At 49.3% G+C, this 16,776-nt stretch overlaps 1 protein-coding gene across 1 annotated transcript in view; it reads right to left on the bottom strand.

The window, feature by feature from the left end:
- The window catches only part of ITGB5 (integrin subunit beta 5), a 108,599-nt gene that overhangs the window by 28,921 nt on the left and 62,902 nt on the right, over positions 1 to 16,776 (bottom strand). Inside the window, exons 8-10 of the mRNA XM_061166979.1 lie at positions 16,417 to 16,506; positions 9,570 to 9,704; positions 496 to 925 (exon numbers count right to left, since the gene is read on the bottom strand). Of these exons, the coding sequence (XP_061022962.1) occupies positions 496 to 925; positions 9,570 to 9,704; positions 16,417 to 16,506 (655 nt within the window). The remainder of the gene's footprint in view (positions 1 to 495; positions 926 to 9,569; positions 9,705 to 16,416; positions 16,507 to 16,776) is intronic.

Raw genomic sequence — 16,776 nt, 5'->3', positions numbered from 1 at the left:
TCAGTCATGAGCAACTCTTTGCGACCTCATGGACTGTATAGTTCATGGAATTCTCCAGGCCAGAACACTGGAGTGGGTAGCTGTTCCCTTCTCCAGGGGATCTCCCCAACCCCGGGATTGAACCCAGCTCTCCCATATTGCAGGCAGATTCTTTACCAGCTGAGCCACCAGGGAAGCCCATAGGCGATGAAGGGATGTCTAATAAGGGAATAACCACTACCATCCCCAGGGAGCTCCTTGTCCCCAGGGCGATCAAAAAGAGGCTGATCATCTACAAGACAGGAATGCTGTGCGGGTAAGTCCTGAAGGACACAGGGCAGACCCCGCCAACCCTGAGAGTCCCTCAAGACAACGCAGCAGCGCTGTCTCTTGTTTTTGTATTCGACATGCTGGCACCACCCCCAAGGGTGGCCCTTGCTTGCTCCCAGCAGGACCATGGCAATCCGTAAAAGGCATGCTTTGGCTCAGAGCAACAGTGCTTGTGGAGGCACCTACCTGAGCAGAGGACTCCTTTGTTCCTGGCGCAGGAGAAGTTATCACACTCGCAGAAGGGCCCGTAGATCTTGCCAAACTCGCTCTCGAAGCAGGAGCACTGGTTGCAACTGCACTGGCCACGCCCGCTGCACAGCGGCTTGCCCTCCGCCTCCCGGCACAGGTTCTGGTACCCGCTCTGGCTCTCCCCTTCCTGGCACTCGCACCTGGTACCCAGGAAGCCGGGGTTGCACTCACACAGGCCGCAGACGTAAGTCCCGTTGCTGCTGCACCTGGTGCTGTCGGGTTCCAGCCCGGCGCTGCAGCTGCACCTGCAGTTGTAGGTGACCCCCACCTCCAGGCTGTCCCGGAAGCCCACGGGCCGCAGGGTGAACATGTGCTGCGCGTGTTTGCCAGGGCAGCTCCGGGCCTCCACCGACACCTCAAAGGATGCCTGAGCAGAAGAAAGAGAGGGGATATTGTGGCCGTGGTGTGACTGGGCCTCCTGCTCCCTGTACTGGCCTGCCCATCACCCAGGGTCCCGAGCACAGTTCCTCCAAGGCCCTCAGTGCAGGGCTGGGACCAAATCTGGCCCCTGCCCACATGCAGGGAGGCCACTCCAGCCACCAGAGGAGGATGAGGCCCCAAGTCAGCAAGCCCTTCCCTTAACCCAGGAAGGGCGTGTTCAGGCACCAGTGTCTGACAGGCATCGTGCTTGGTCCGTTAATGTTCATTATCTCTTTGAATCCTCACACCCTGGAAGAAAAACGCTTCCACAGGAAGGTAGGAAGATTCACTCAAGGTTACATGGTTCTCTTTCTCCCCTTCCTTTTCACTTCTATCCTATCCTCTCCCCATCTCCATTTTGGAAGTCAACAAAAAACATTCAACAATTTACCAGGCACCTTGTCTGTGCCACGCTAGACAGGCTCCCTGAGCATGTGGGGCACTGGGGTCAAGCAGCCCTGGCGGCTGCCTTCTCTTCTGCAGAGGTGCCTCCTCCCCTGCTGGAGAAGGGAGAGAGGACCCCTCGGTCCCTCCCAGCTTATCTGTCTCCTCACAGACACACCTGAGCCTCCCTTCGTCCTGGTTTCTCTCTGCGTGGTGCCCACAACCATGTCTTTCACAACCAGCCCACGGCCCTGAGGTTGTATTTAAGTGAAAGAAAAAGTGAGAAGGTTAGTTGCTCAGTCATGTCCAACTCTTTGTGACCCCATGGACTGTAGCCCACCATGCTCCTCTGTCTACGGGGATTCTCCAGGCAAGAATACTGGAGTGGGTAGCCATTCCCTTCTCCAGGGAATCTTTCCGACCCAGGGACCAAATCAGGTCTCCTACATTGCAGGCAGATTCTTTACCATCTGAGTCACCAGGGATACACGTGGACAGACTTTTTCTTATTAAACAAAGCATGTAAAGCATGTTGCCAACTCCTGAGCTGCTTATGAGTTGCCATGGAAACAGGTAGGAAGGTGGACCTCAATGGCAGATCACAATGGAGGAAAGGTGCCTGTGAGCTGCCCACACGGCTGGGAAGTGAGGAAAAGGAAAGACACTGCTCACTGTGATTCTCCCAGGAAGTCAAGCATGACACCACTTCCCCTCCCACACTGTGTGGTGAGAATCATCTAGCACTGCCCTCCATGCATGGCGCTGTAGAAATCTCCAGACAGGTAGCTGGCACACCTGACCAGACAATACCCTGAGTCCTTCTCCCCTAAATGGACAGAGGCCTGGGCCCACTCCAGAAACTGACCTACCGCTTGGCCCGGATGTCTTTCTTTTTCAAAAGGCTCCTCAGAACATTCTGGAAGCTCAAAACAAGTTAGGAACCACTTTTAGCTACTGTTAGTGTTAATTCTACTATCTGGGTTGGAACAGAACTGATTTCTTTAAAAAGTCATCAATAACCTGCTCTACTGGTTACTCTTTAGGTATACTTTCGGAAAACTCAAAATACTTTTTTTTAAACATTCTATGGATCCCTTTTACTTTGGGGTCATTACTAATGAGGCTTCTAAAAGGCCTCCCCTCAGATTCTGTGACACCCAGGGACCCCCCAGGTGGGAGCGGGAGTCTGTGAGACTGAACAGGAGACCCAGCTCTCCAGGCCCTGGAGAGGGTCCTGCTGGCAACCAGACAGCAGGAGTCAGCACTCGGGAAGGGATGTCATGCCGTCGGATAGGTGAGTTGAGGACAATGACCCCGCGCCAGGGGTCTTGGAGGACCTCCCAGGAAGCTGGGAGGACCAAGCCAGCTGCAGATAGTTGGGACTGGCCCACCCCCACTTCCATGTGGGCAGTGGGAGGGGGCAAAGGGAAAGATTGATGAAAGCAAATTCAAGACTAAGTTCCAAGGCACTCAGGTAGAGTGGGGGCTCTCGAGGTAAGCAAGTAAGATGGGAACCCACCCAGGACACTGCAATCTGCCTCACGGTACCAGCTGCTGAACACTACATGCACAAGGCACCGTGCTTGGTATTTCATGAGCATCTCATCTACACACCGCAGGAGGCAGCATCCTCATTTAGCAGAGAGAAAGCGGGGTTGGTTGGTGGGCTCAGAGGGCATAGTGCTGGTCACACAGCTGGGGAGGGGTGGTGCTGGGCCTGTGCTCACCTTGGCACATCACCTCCGAGAAGGAGAGAATGAGGCAGACGTCCAGTGTCCAGAGCTGGGTACAGAGGGAGAGGCCCAGCTCACATAGGGACCATAGGTGGGGACCCCCCAAGTTGTGACCAGAGGTTTCTTTAAACCTTCCAGCCTTGGGCTGGGGGTAAGCTGAGTCTGCAGATGGAAGGACAGGAAGGCTGTACCTGACCAAGGTGCCAAGGGCATCAAGAATGTGGAGGTGAACATCTCTCTCTCTGAGGCTCAGAGAGAAGCCTAGTGCTTCCCAGGGGAACAACTTTGCTGGACTTGGTAAATGGAAAGCTCTGCTCCCTGCAAAGGCAGCTGGGGGTCAGAAATGAAAAAACTTACAAAGAAATAGCCTGGACCAAGAGTCCAAAGCATTTACTTATTGCAAGACTGTGGGTAGTGTCCATCTGTGAGCATAACCTTCCCCCAGGAAAACTTGCCTGCATCATGGAATTAAGTAGCAAGAGAGGGGATTAAATCTCCTGGGACTTACCAGGAGGAAGTGGAAAGGCGAAGGCCCTCAATGAGTGCTGGCAGCCAACCACCCAGGAACCAGAAATGCTCACCTGCTATCTGCCCAGGCTGCCTGTCTGGAGGAACAGGAAGGCCTGGCTTCTCAGCAGGTCTTGCTGGCCTTCCTCAGCCAATCTCTGGTCTAACCAAGGCCCTCACTGTCGGGCCCCATGTGGCCTAATGTCTGACTGGCCACCTGATAACCAGAGAATGGCTCAGTTTCAGCCACCAAGCTTCAGGTCCTGCTGGGCACAGGAATGCTAAAAAAGCACGCTGGGAACAGAGAGTCAATCTGTTCTGCCACCCCTCCCCTCAGAGTCCATTTCCCTGAGGGATCAGGAAATAATCCAGAGAGCCTGTCAGGTGGCCAGAATGAGGCTTCTCTTCTCCGACCACTGTGGACTGATAGTGAAGGCCCCCCAGTTGTGGAGACTTTCCGTTTCCCACTCTGAGGTTCCAGAGGACAGTCGCAGGCACAGCAGCCCTTCCCTTGCCCAGCCTTGTTATCGGAACCTCATTGAGATGCTCCTGGTTCCCCCCTTGGGGCTGTTGGCCTGATTCATCCTTTCCCAGGGGCTGCCCAACCCCCACCCAGACCCATCAAATCCAGGCTGTGCAGATGCCAAGGCTACTAGCAGCTCACTGAGACAATGGGCACCGACATGAGGTGGAGAGCTCCAGGGGAGGGGACAGTAGAGGGGATGCCGTGGGAAGCCTATGACAGGGCTCACAGGGGCCTTTGTACCAGGCCTTAGTGCTGGCCGCACAGCAGGCCACTTGCATACTGATGTGTCAAAGCCACTTCATGAGAAAACCGACTTCCAACAGCCAGGCCCACTCAGTCAGCCTTGGTTGGTATTGGGAGGAAAAAATGGAAATCACTGGATTTGGGACTTCAAGATTTCATTTAAGGATTATTTCTCTGAGGACAACCTTTGTCCCTCACCCCCTACACCTCCTAGAGGAAATCAACCCTGACTATTCATTGGAAAGACTGATGCTGAAGCTCCAATACTTTGGCCACCTGATGCGAAGAGCCGACTCATTGGAAAAGACCTTGATGCTGGGAAAGATTGAGGGCAGGAGGAGAAGGGGACAACAGAGGATGAGATGGTTGGACAGCACCATTGACTCATGTCCATAACTCAATGGACATGAGTTTGAGCAAACTCCGGGAGACAGTGAAGGACAGGGAAGACTGGTGAGCTGCAGTCCATGGGGTGGCAAAGAGTTGGACACAACTTAGCAACTGAATAACAACAACCCTACCACCTGCTTCTTTTCTGAACAGATCCCTTACCCAGAGAACACAGGACAGTCAGGGAACCACAGCCTCTGGCTGGAAGGAACCACAGAGCTGCTGCCTGACCACCCCACCTCTGCAGGAAATTCTGGTTACAGAGGCGAGACCCACACGGAAGCCACTTGAACCCAGCTGTCCCACGGCTCCCCACAACCCATGGGCCATGTCCTTATCCACAGGCCAGGCCCTGAGACATACTCGATGTAGTGATAGCCCGTCTGCACTCCCTAATCCCTCTTCTCCAGTTGAGACCCAGCACCTTTCCACTGTGCCCTGTACCCCTGTCTACCACCTCACCATTTCCTGACTTGCCCACAATCCTCGCAATTTATGGTGCTAAGGAAGAGAAAACACCTGCTGAATAACAGCCAGACACCATATTGGAATGTTCGTCCTACTAGTCAGCCCAATCCTGCCTCTGTCCCTGCCACCCTCCCCTCCATCCCCAGCCCACTCCCCTCAGCTGCTTCCTACCTGCAAAAGGGCAATACCCTCATGGACTCACCACTAATGGGGCCTCCCAAACCTTCTTCTATGTCTGGAAAACTCTGAGCTGAAATAGCGGCCCCTGTGATGAGGGGCCCTTCTTTCTCGGGGTTCCTTCAGCAAAAAGGGGGCTGAGGGGGGCCTCCAGTTCCCCTGTCACACCAGCATGGTGGACCCCACACTCAGAATAACCCATGTTTAGGTTTAATGCTCTGCTATCTGAAGTTATTTCTGAGCAAGGACCCCACCTTTCCATTTTGCCCTGGGTTCTGTCCTCCACTGCCTCCAGGGCCCTCAAGGAGCTCACCTCTGGTGGCCTGGCCAGCAGCACCCAGTCCAGTTATGATTGGTTAGTGGCCGCTGCTCTGTGCCAGCCTGTCTCCATCCACAGAAAACAAAACCTCACAGCCCTGGTGGCAGAGCCAGGGGCCACGCGACTGTAGCCTCTTGGACAGAGAGAGGAAATAGGGAGCCAGTATGGGATGCCTGCCTTTGGGCCACTGTCTCAACAGGGTCACGGCCTCTCGGAGCCCAAGGGAGGCTCCGGCTCACCCGCTGGGGTAGAAATGCTATGGAGAGCGTGGGAGAAGCACCCTTCCTTCTTCTGCTTCAAATGCTCCAGAAACCATCCAAATACATCTGAGACTGTTCACATTTGTGAAAAGAATACCACTTAGAATCCTGTCCTGTCTTCTGGACAATGTTCCTATCTTGCTGAGGTATCCCAGCAAAAACAACATCTGTATACTACAGTGACCACACGAAAGTGGTGATGATAACACCTTTCGCTTCTCTGCAACGTTTACTTTCAAAGTGCACAGGTATAAGGGGAAACACACGGACCATGGCATCAGTGGTTGCAGCTCTGTCTCCTAGTTTGCATGCTCACCAGCAGTCAGACTTCCACCAAGACCCTCAGCGCCAACCCCCTAGGAGCCTCAGTCTTTCTCACATAAAATGGGGAAGTAATGTCTACCTGACACAGGTGCTGCAAGCAGCAGAGACCTGGCAGCAAAGCCCTAGCACAGCATGGAGTGCATTATAAATTCCCAGGAAACGGTAGCTCGCGTCACCCCGCCACGGTCCGGATGCTACGAGCAGTGAGGACTCAGTTAGGAGAGAGTTGCAAGTCCACTGCCCGTCTGTGGGTGACCTCACACCTCACGGTGCCTGGCAGGGGGTGTGCACTGAGCTGTGGGGGTGTGCAGGGCACGTGGGGAGGCGCTCCCTGCTGGAGGCTGGCCTTTGAGTTTATACTCTGAGGCAAGCCCTCTGGACAGGTGTGATGGAACATAGTGGTGGGCAGCAAGTGCCAGGGGGAGGCAGTGGGGGGTCGGGGGTGAGGGGAGCGTCAGCACTGGTGTCAGAGCCAGAAGGTCTGAGCCTTGAACTTCCGCTCTGCTACCTACAGGCTACTTAATTGGACAATTGAGTAAACTCTTTGTGCTTCAGCTTTTCTCATCTGTCAATGTGAATAACTACCTTCCTTACAGTGAACCCAGTGATGAACATGGAGCTAACTCTGTCCAGTTACTTTCCAGTCCTTTCCAAGACTAACTGCATGGCCCTCTTGGATCCATCAGGAACCCAGTATTCTTACAATAAATTTCCCTTTCTTGATTATGGCAGCATAAACTGGCTTCAGTTTTTTGCATCCACTATTTCAACTTTATTATCAACAAACTAGTTCTTTTGACCTTCCTGGTTTCTAGATACCTCATTGTGACAGTTGCTTTTGCTTGCTTTGTTTTTTTGGAAAAAATACTGAACAAAGAACTCCAGATGCAGTCTGATCTACACAAAGAAAAGTGAAGCCATTATCTCAAGATTCCATTAATGCAGCCTCAGTTGGCATTGTTTGTTTTTTTTTTTAAAGCAACACTACTTATTCACATGGAGCCTTTGAGAATTAGAATCTACCAGATCCTTTTCTTAAAAGCTACTATCAAACCAAGTTCTATGTTACTAATAATATTCTGAATTAAATGCAAGATACCAATTCTAATGATTTCAACCCCACTTCATTTTGAAAAATTTCTTAAATCTTGGTTTTCCTGCTGTATAAGTAATCTATTTTCTCCAGCTTTGTGACCTTCCCACCTTTGATAAGCAGTTCTCCCACTAGTTAATCTCAAGCCAGTAGTAAACACGAACAGACAGGAGACAGTGGGAACTTCAGTCAAGTCTTCCTCTAGCTGATGTCATCAACACTCTTAGAAAGCAGGTTTACTCAGCTATGCATCTGCCCAGCTATGCTATTGCCAACCTGTGTTACCTGTCTTTGTATTAGGATGTCATTAGAAATTGTCAAGAGACATCTTGAAACCCAGGCATGTGGTACATGCTGTATATCCTCGCCGCCTCAGTTCCATGGTACCTATTTTTCCAAGTAAAGGGTTCTTTGTTTGGGTGTTTTTCATGCATCCTTCTTTAGCTTTCTTAACACACTGTGCTAAACATCCCATCTACCACAGATCTATAGAATCCACTTACATGTATTTTTTATGGTTAGTTCTGCCTCCTATATTTCATAATTGCCTCTTTAAACTCAGTGACTATAAGGCTTTTGTATTTTTAAAAACACTGTCTGGATTGACTATTCATTGTAACTAATCAAAATAACATAAATATATCACAAAATATGACAAGTATTAAAAAATAAAATTTTATTGGATGTGCAACTTTAATGAGATGGCGTTTTCCCCACCCAAATAGTCCATGTATATTAAAAATATGACATTACTAAATAAGACAGGGATCAGCATTGATTCTACTCCTATTTTTTATTTGGATAGATTAAACTACTCTCTCCAAAATTTATTAACGTCAATAGGAAGATGGGAATAGGAGTATGTCACAGTAACATCACCTTATTTTATGAGTAGTTCTGAGCTAAAAGCCATAATGAATTATTAAAATTTTTTAATGATTATTTATCTAACAACTTGATTAGGCCAATCTCCCCCTCTCCTTTTTTTTAAGAGCAAAAAGACACCTGGGGAAAAAACCTGAGTTAGAAAAAGATTTATCTGGCCATTATAGTCCTTCACTTTCTCAACTTTCATACCACATTCTGAACTGTCCCTATGCTGGAGTGAGGCACCCCTGTAAGATTTGGAATGGATGAGATGTATGCTTGTGGGTCGTAAAGTGGGTGAAGAGCAGTTGGGAAGGTGAAGGAGGAAAGAATCAATTACAGAAGATGAGGAAACTCCAAAAGACCACACTGCAGTGTAAGCAACTGTGTGACCACAACCATGTCTTTCTGAGCAGGGGTGTTTCCCTGGAGTCCAGGGTATGTCTGCAAATCTCCACCTTGGCCATCATTAGTGCTTATGAAAGCCCAGAAGATACAGTCATATATCTTTAAGATCCCTATGATTTTTCTGGCTCTAATCAGATTCACTACAGAAGAGAACTTACCCTCACTGCCTTCCCATTTTCTGAGCAATGAAAGTGACAATAAAACAAAGAATGCATCTCAGTCTGTCTGGTGTTTCTGGTGGCAGAAATCTCTAGAAGTATGGCTGGCTCTCCATCACCACTCTGCCTGCCTCTGAGCTAGTGTTTCACCTTTGTTCTCATCACCTGTAAGTACATCCTCCTCCCTCCCTCAAGTCCTTAGCTTGGAACACATCTTCATATGCGATATTTCTTCCCCACCATTTAATTATATCCACTTAAATCCAGATAAGGCAACCCATGCTCCCACCATTGTGACAGAGTTATCCATTTCATCTGATCAGATCAGAAGAGGTGAATGGTTTTCTTCATATTTTACAAAAGGGGAAAGTGAAGACCAGACTATCCAAGGCACAGAGCAAGCTCCAAGAGACTAGGAATGAAGGCCGGGGCTTTTAGGTTTCCACTTACACTCCCCCACCCAATTTCATCCCTGTCAAACAAATATAATAATAAAAAGTTAAAGGCACCAAAGGTACCATGTCAACTTGAGGAAGCCAATGTACTGAAGGCTGTGTACTGACTGGAGTTTTTAAAAGTCCACCTGCATCTTGAAGGCACAGCACAGAGAAGGCTGAGTTGGAAGACAGAATACAAACTCCCAAAGGCCTCTAATGAGTCACAAAAGTTACCAGAGGCCAAAGCATGATGACCAATGTTAACAAGTCCAAGCACATGAGGAGGTGAGAACTTACCGTGTCCCCGATCTTCAGGCCCTCGCACTTCCTCTGACCAGGGTAGGATACACCATCCTGGCAGGTAGCAGTGAAGAAGAGATTAAGATCCTCAGGCTGATCCCAGACCGACAGTTCCACTTTAGACCGGATGCTCTGAACAGAGAGAGAAGCCAGAACCACTCAGTTAAGGCTACAGCTATAGACGCTCTCCACACTGGTTCTCTGATGCCCACATGGCTTCCTCTGACTCTGGGGTCTCAAGCCAAGGTGAAAGCCAGTAGGCTAGGTTTGCTGCTCCTCGCCCATCCCTTTCCTCCTCTCCACACCCACACACCGTCTTACTAGGCTGGGCCTAAGGTCTCCCTCTGTGAGCTCAGAGAAGTAGCTAGTGGCCCACCTGCCGCATGATAACCTCATCTGCTTCCAAGGGTGATGAGCTGTCCCTGTTCATCTCTGCAGAGCATCTCTCATCCCCACCCTCAGCTTCAGACATGGAGCTCTTCATATCTTGCCATGTGCTCTCTAGACTATGGGCCTTGCACAGGCCTGGGGTAATGGTCCTTTGCTCAACTGCTCCTCTCTTTCCTCCCCTGATCAGCTCCTTATCATCCTTTCCCAACAGCTCAGCAGGCACTTTTCCCCGGAACCCACCCTCCACTGCTCACCATCACATCCATCCCCTATCAGATGAGGTCCACATTCATGAGCTCTTAACTACTTTCTGAGAGAATAGTATCTTATGTGTGGATTATGTCCTCAAGACAAAAGATGAAACCAAAATCAAGTTAAAATTATCCATCAAAATAGAAAAGATCAAAGACTAAAAACACCAAATGTTGGAAAGGAGTTGGGGCAACTGGGGCTCTCAAACCCTGCTGGTGGGAGTGTGAACTAGTACAACCCTCAAGAAAAACATTAGCTGGTACCTACTAAGCTTAGGTCAACCTTAGACAAGCAATTCACATCACAATCATATCCAACAGAGATGTGTACTGACCAGCAGACACATACAAGAATGTTCACGGCAATACTGTCTGTAACAGCTAGAAACTGGAACTAACCAAATGCTTATCAATAGAACAGAATTTTTTTCCAAATTATGGTGTGCTCACGTAGAATACCATACAGTACAAGAATGAATGAAACATGACTACCTGATGCCACACAAATGAATCTCATAAACATCACACAGTCCAAAAGAAACCAGATGTGCACAGCATACAAACTATGATTCTGCTTATTTATACTATTCCCTGGGGGATAGTAATAGAAGAGGACATAGGAGTTCTGGAGGCTATAATAGTAATATTCCATTTTGGCTTGGGTGGCTCAATACTCAGGGTGTATTTAGTTTGTGAAAAGTCTACACAATCTTCTGTACATCTCCTAGTTTAAAAAATCGCCACTGAAAATCTCTAAGGAGGATATACTTTGGAGACAGAGGCCAAATGAAGTAACTAATTTGTAGTTAAGGTACACCTTACAAAAGGGATTTTTTTATACACTAAATACACTCAGAATAGCAGATTGCACACACGTTCCAAGAGACACATGGATCTCCCTCCCCAGATCAACTGACGGCCCTCCAGCCCCCTACCTCCCCTTTTCAGGTGCACTCCGGGCAACAAGACTTTGGGCAGAGAAAGGCAGAAGTGTTTCTTGCTCTCCTAGGGCTGCTTATCTTTTTTTTTTTTCCTGCTGAGCATGTAGTGTTAAACCTGCATTAGTTAAATATGCAGTTTTCCCAACACATTAACAGCTCATTGAAAACACTCTCTGCAAAAAAATAGTCTCTCCCTTTGCCACAAATTGTCTAAGTGCTTCTACAACTCTAAAAATATTCTCTCTTAAATCCACTTCCTCTTCTTTTGGTAGTGCCAGCCTCCACTGGCCGGGGACCGCGAGAGTGCCACTCAGGACACACAGCTCTCCTGCTGAACGTGATCTGTTGTTCAGTCGCTCAGCCGTGTCCTACTCTGCAACCCTATGGACTGTAGCCTGTCAGGCTCCTCTGTCCATGGGATTTCCCAGGCAAGAATACTGGAGTGGCTTGCCATTTCCTTCTCCAGGGAATCTTCCTGACCCAGGGATTGAACCTTCACTTCCTGCATTGAAGGTGGATTCTTTATTGCCGAGCCACCAGGGAAGCCCTGCTGAATGTGGTTAGTTTTTTGTTTTTTTTTAACAAATCTGTTCTCCCCACCGAGCTGTGAATTCTAAGGACCACAGAATATTTCTCTCTATGACTGAACATAAACTTTTATTGAATGGGTGGATGGAGGAAAAGATGGATATTTTTAACAACAGCTATGCTAGGCAGCTTGGGCTTAGGGGAAGAAAATTTTTGGAAGATGAGGTAAATTAAAATTGTCTATTTTAATTGTGAGTAAGTGTGAGGATGAGACAAAGCAGTTTATCATTAAAGGGCTAGGTAGACTGGAGCTATTTAAATTTCTTAGGCTTAGTCTCATGAAATGTGAAGGCCCCATGGCTCACGAACAAGACACCGGGAAGAAGCATCAGCACTTGCCATCAAGATCTGCTGAAGCCACCGCCTGGAAGCATTAACAGGGAATTTGGAGGAGGAAGGGGACACTAAGGACTGAACTAGTCGATGCATTAGTAATTGTAGCAGATGGACATGGAATCTTATGTCCTACTCTGGCCATGAGACCCCTGAGCTTTGTGTTCAGATCCACAGTGTATATTATTCTCGATCCCCATGCTGTCTCTGGAATGAGAAACACTTTAAGATGTTAGTGAGGATAGGAACTGTGGAGATTATTCAGTTCAAACTTCCCATTTTATGAAAGCTGGCAGGGGCAGGCAGGATCAGAACCAGGCCTTCTGGGTCCCCCTGCAGCGCTCTCTGCAGTTACCAGGCCACACACTTCTCAACTGGAAACTGGCTCTGACCTTAGGGAGTGTAGATGCTTAGAACGTATCCAGTCTCCCCTCAAAGATTATGAGTTTCTGGAGGGTAGCACTATGTTCTGTTCAGTTTTATCCCCAGGGAGTAGCATGATGCCTGCCACACATTAAGCTGTCTCTGTCCGTTGGATAAATGAAGGAAGGAATAAGTGGCTGGGTACAGGATACAGTAGAAAATCAAAGCCACAGCCAATGCAGCTGTGATGCATGAAAACGTTATCTGTCACTCCTGAAATTCAATGAACTCCTCCCAAATTTGCCTCTGAATATGATTCCTTATTCCTCACACCCTAGAACAAGTAGACAAAGTCAAGAAGTTTAAAGGCTGTTAAATACCCAGGCTAGGTGACATCTGCAATCGTTTTAAGGCAGGCCAGCTGTGGAGGGGGAAGAGCAGACTGTATGGCAACAGCGAAAAGAAAAACATGTGCTCAGCAAGGAGGCCTGAGTCAGCCTCCACATGCAGCTCTAGTGGCGTCCAGCACACCCTGTTCTTGCTCATCCTGGAAAGGGACCCCCAGAATTTCTCTCCGAGTTGGACCCCCCCTTTGTCTATGTGACACAATGCTGGTGTCTCGTGTACACACATGTGTGCGCCCAGTGCCCTACCTCCGAACTCTGGAAGGTAATCCACTGTACAGCAAAGCTCCACACCGGGGATCCCTCACAAGGAGGAATCTGGCATAGCGAGAAAAAAAATGTAGAAATCAAAGCCCAGAGGTGCAGACTTGCCACCATGAAAGCTGAGAACAACAGACTGGCTTCTACAAGCCGTTCCATCAGACACGCCCTTCCTGCTTGCTCCCTCCCCAGCTTCGAGGCATACCACTTCATCTACTCTGCGTGCTCCACTTCAGGATGTTCCCGAAGATGGTGTGCCAGCGCCGGGGGAGGCACGAGTCCATACCACGCTTAGTCACGCCTTGTGTGACTCACAGGAAATCCACCACAAAGTGCGGAGGTGGGAAGGTGACGCCGAGGAACGCAAACAGTCCGATTGGAGCTGTGCCCTGACCCTGACCGGGTAGAGAAGCAGGTGAAAGGATAACCAGAGCCCCTACCACAGGCCAAAGTACACACAAACACACGGACCCATGCAGGCTCAAATCCAGGAGACGTGTGGGCGGCTGAGGCCCAGTCCTTACCAGAAAGGACCGCAGCCAATGAATCAGGTGCTAAGGGACACGGAACACCAACGTGCCCCCAACACAGCTTCCACCAACTAGACTTTGCTCTGAATACCTTGCTGTTTCACGTTTCTGTATTTAATGTATTCCTTTAAAATTTCCACTGAAGGAAAGAGCAGAAGTAGGGAGTGACCAAGGGTCCCAACTTTTTAGGGTGACAGACACGTTCACTGTGGCGATGGTTTTACAGGTGTGTACAAGTGTCAAAACCTTATCAAAGCATGCACTTTAAATCTGTACAGGGCATTATAAATTACAATTTGTTAATTACTTCTCAAGAAAGCTGTTTTTGTTTTCCACTGAATTTGAATAGCTACTTTGGATCGTATTCCAGAAATGCCCATTTTATTTATTTATTTCTTTTTTAGAAATGCCCGTTTTAAAGGGCGGGTTTCACGCATGCACTCTGGAGTCACAGAGTTTGGTTTCCTAACATGTTTCCTTACAGACACACTGATCTAACTCAGGGTGCAGCTATAGTCCTGGATCCACAGAGGTCCTTGGGGGCTCACTCCGGGTTCCAAATGTAGCCCCTGCCTGGAATAGATCTTTACTCTGCCAGTTCCCAAATCCTCAGCCACATAGAGGGCTCCCTGCTCCCCTCCAGACCTCGGCCTAACCCACGCCCCCGGGTTTCCATTAAGAAAGCAAATTCATCTGTCGTGAATCCTGCTCAGGTCACTGCACTGTGCCTCAGAGGGAGAGCAGCTCTGAGTGTCTATGAGATTCCACCTGGGGATCCACTACCAAGGCTTCATGCATCTGGTCTGCACTGGACCCACACATGGTTGTGGACGTGCAGACTGCTCAGCCACACGGAACACTGACTGAGCACAGCGCTTTTCCCAGCTCTGGTGAGCACCAGCTGCTAGTTCTACAGAATAGGGTGTCATGATGCCGTTCTTTATTAGACCCATGAGGAGCAGAGGGGCCTGGGCCTTGGACAGGAAATGCTTCCAGGGGAGCCCCGGAGCTCTGGCTGCCAGCTACCCAGGATGTCAGAACTCAGGAGCTGACTGAGCAATCAGTCCAGGGCAGGCCTCTGGCTCTCACTCTGACCCCCCTGTTTGTGTCCAGAGCTTGAGACCCTGGGTGTCACGGTGAGGGAGGCCCTTGGGTCAGTGGTGACGTGGGGCAGGCCTGGCCCCTCCCTCACACACACGCTGCTCGGACTCCCTCACAACATTACACCTCCACACACTGCAGGAATCTGAAAACCACAAAGCGTAGCTAACCTGGAAACCCAGTCTCACTGGGCTCTGTGCTGGCCACTGGTCACGATGAAGATTTAAGGTCAGAGATCAGAAAAGAGGATGTTAGTGTGAGAGGGGTGAGTTAGGAAAGGAGAAGGAAGTCCAGTTTCTCTCAACAGGAAGTTCTAAGAATGAGGATCAGAGTATGTATGAGAGAAAGAGGACCCTTAGCTGCACAGAACTGGGGGATAGGTACTGGGAGGAGGGAAAACCTGCCCCAACTCCTCACTGCCACCCACTCACCGCCTTCAGCAGATAAGCAGAGGGCTCGTACCCTACGCTCCCGGTCCTCTGTAACCAGGGGTATTACTACAGCCCCTGGTCTAGCACAGCAGCATTTTGTGATTCAAAATAAGGCCACCACAGTAGGAAACAAATTCAGCTGGAAAGACAGAGCTCCAAATATGCATTTGTAAATCATTCACGGGAAAGTAAGATGGTTTTTCTAATACCACGTGATGCCAGTGCAGTTGATTATATTCCCAGGTTAGCCCACAGGTCTGTTCTACATAATAGAGCCAGCTAAACTACATTTACTCTATGTAGAACTTTGTTTTTAACAGGCAGATGCACTCTGAATTCCGACTCAGGAACCACCAGGCCTCATGAGGGGCTGGGTGGGCACTGGAGGCTTCACGGGGAGGTGCACATACGTGCCAGCACAAGAATCGGGGCTCGCCATTTTCTCGAGAGGAGTTCTGCATCAAGCACTTCTTGGGTGTTAGGAATGGAGGGAAGGGGTGGGAAGGACAGAGATTTGGGAATCGCAGATGACTGGCGTGGGATGCAGCAGTGACCCCCTAAACCATGTCTTTAAGCACTGTACTTATTACTACAGCAGAGCCAGGCTAATGGAGCTACAATAGCACAGTATTTAACAGCCCCGCAGCCTCCCTCAAAAAGGACCTGAATACAATTAGAGCCTAAGCAAGGAGGCAAAAGACCTATTGGTGACTCTTCTTGGATTCTTCTGACCCATTTCAGTCTGCAGTTCAATGTGGAGTTCCAGGAGCCTGGGGAATTTCGGTCCTGCTGGGAGGTGAGCAATGTGCGTGCTTCTCACTTCTTGCCACAGGGAACATGGTGGCAGGATGGCCCAGGCAAATGGATGGGTAAAAAGCACCTATACCCACCACTACCCAAGTGTGGTGCCCTAATGGGGCCCGGGGTTACCACAAAGTCAGAACCCAAGCATATCCAAGGGCCACCAGCCAGAGACTGACTGAGCCATTTGCTGCTTCACTGGGATCCGCTTACAATGTGAGTCAAGGTGGCAGAGGAGAGGGGAAACCAACGCACAGGCAGGATGCCTTCTCTACTCCGAATCCAAAAGAAGGAGGAAGGCGCCAAACTCAAGAGGCAGGAGAAAAGACACAGAACCAGGTACCCCAGCACAATGGTGCCCTTCCGACCCGAGTCTGCACCAGCTCCTAGAGCCTCAGGGGGAGAGGGTGGGGGTGGGGGTGAAGGTGGGAGAAGAAATCGGTGACTTACGTTATATGCATTGATAATCAGTTGAAGTATATTTTTGGAGTCTCCGTGTAAAATCTCCACCGTTGTTCCAGGTATCAAGGCTGTAAAATTCTTGGGGGGAAAAAAAAAGAAAAGAAATGAGCCCATTTTGTCTTTCCATCCTGTCAAACAGTGAACGCTGCCCTACTGAGCTAGAATGGTCAGGGCCCTCAGCACTGCTTCTGCCACTCACTGGCACCGTAACTCAGAGATGCCACAAGTAGAGGCAAAAACCAGCACAAGGGAATGGAGTTGTTGCAGTAGGCTGTGGAATCTTGGTTCTTCAAGGTCTGAATAAGAAGGGTCTGACAAGATCTGTTCCTAAAGTATAATGTCAGGCTT

This window comes from Dama dama, chromosome 19 (assembly GCF_033118175.1).
Source record: "Dama dama isolate Ldn47 chromosome 19, ASM3311817v1, whole genome shotgun sequence".
In the NCBI taxonomy this organism is placed as follows: domain Eukaryota; kingdom Metazoa; phylum Chordata; class Mammalia; order Artiodactyla; family Cervidae; genus Dama; species Dama dama.
The sequence above is the reverse complement of the archived record's forward strand: the minus strand, read 5'-3'. Positions and strand labels throughout refer to the sequence as shown.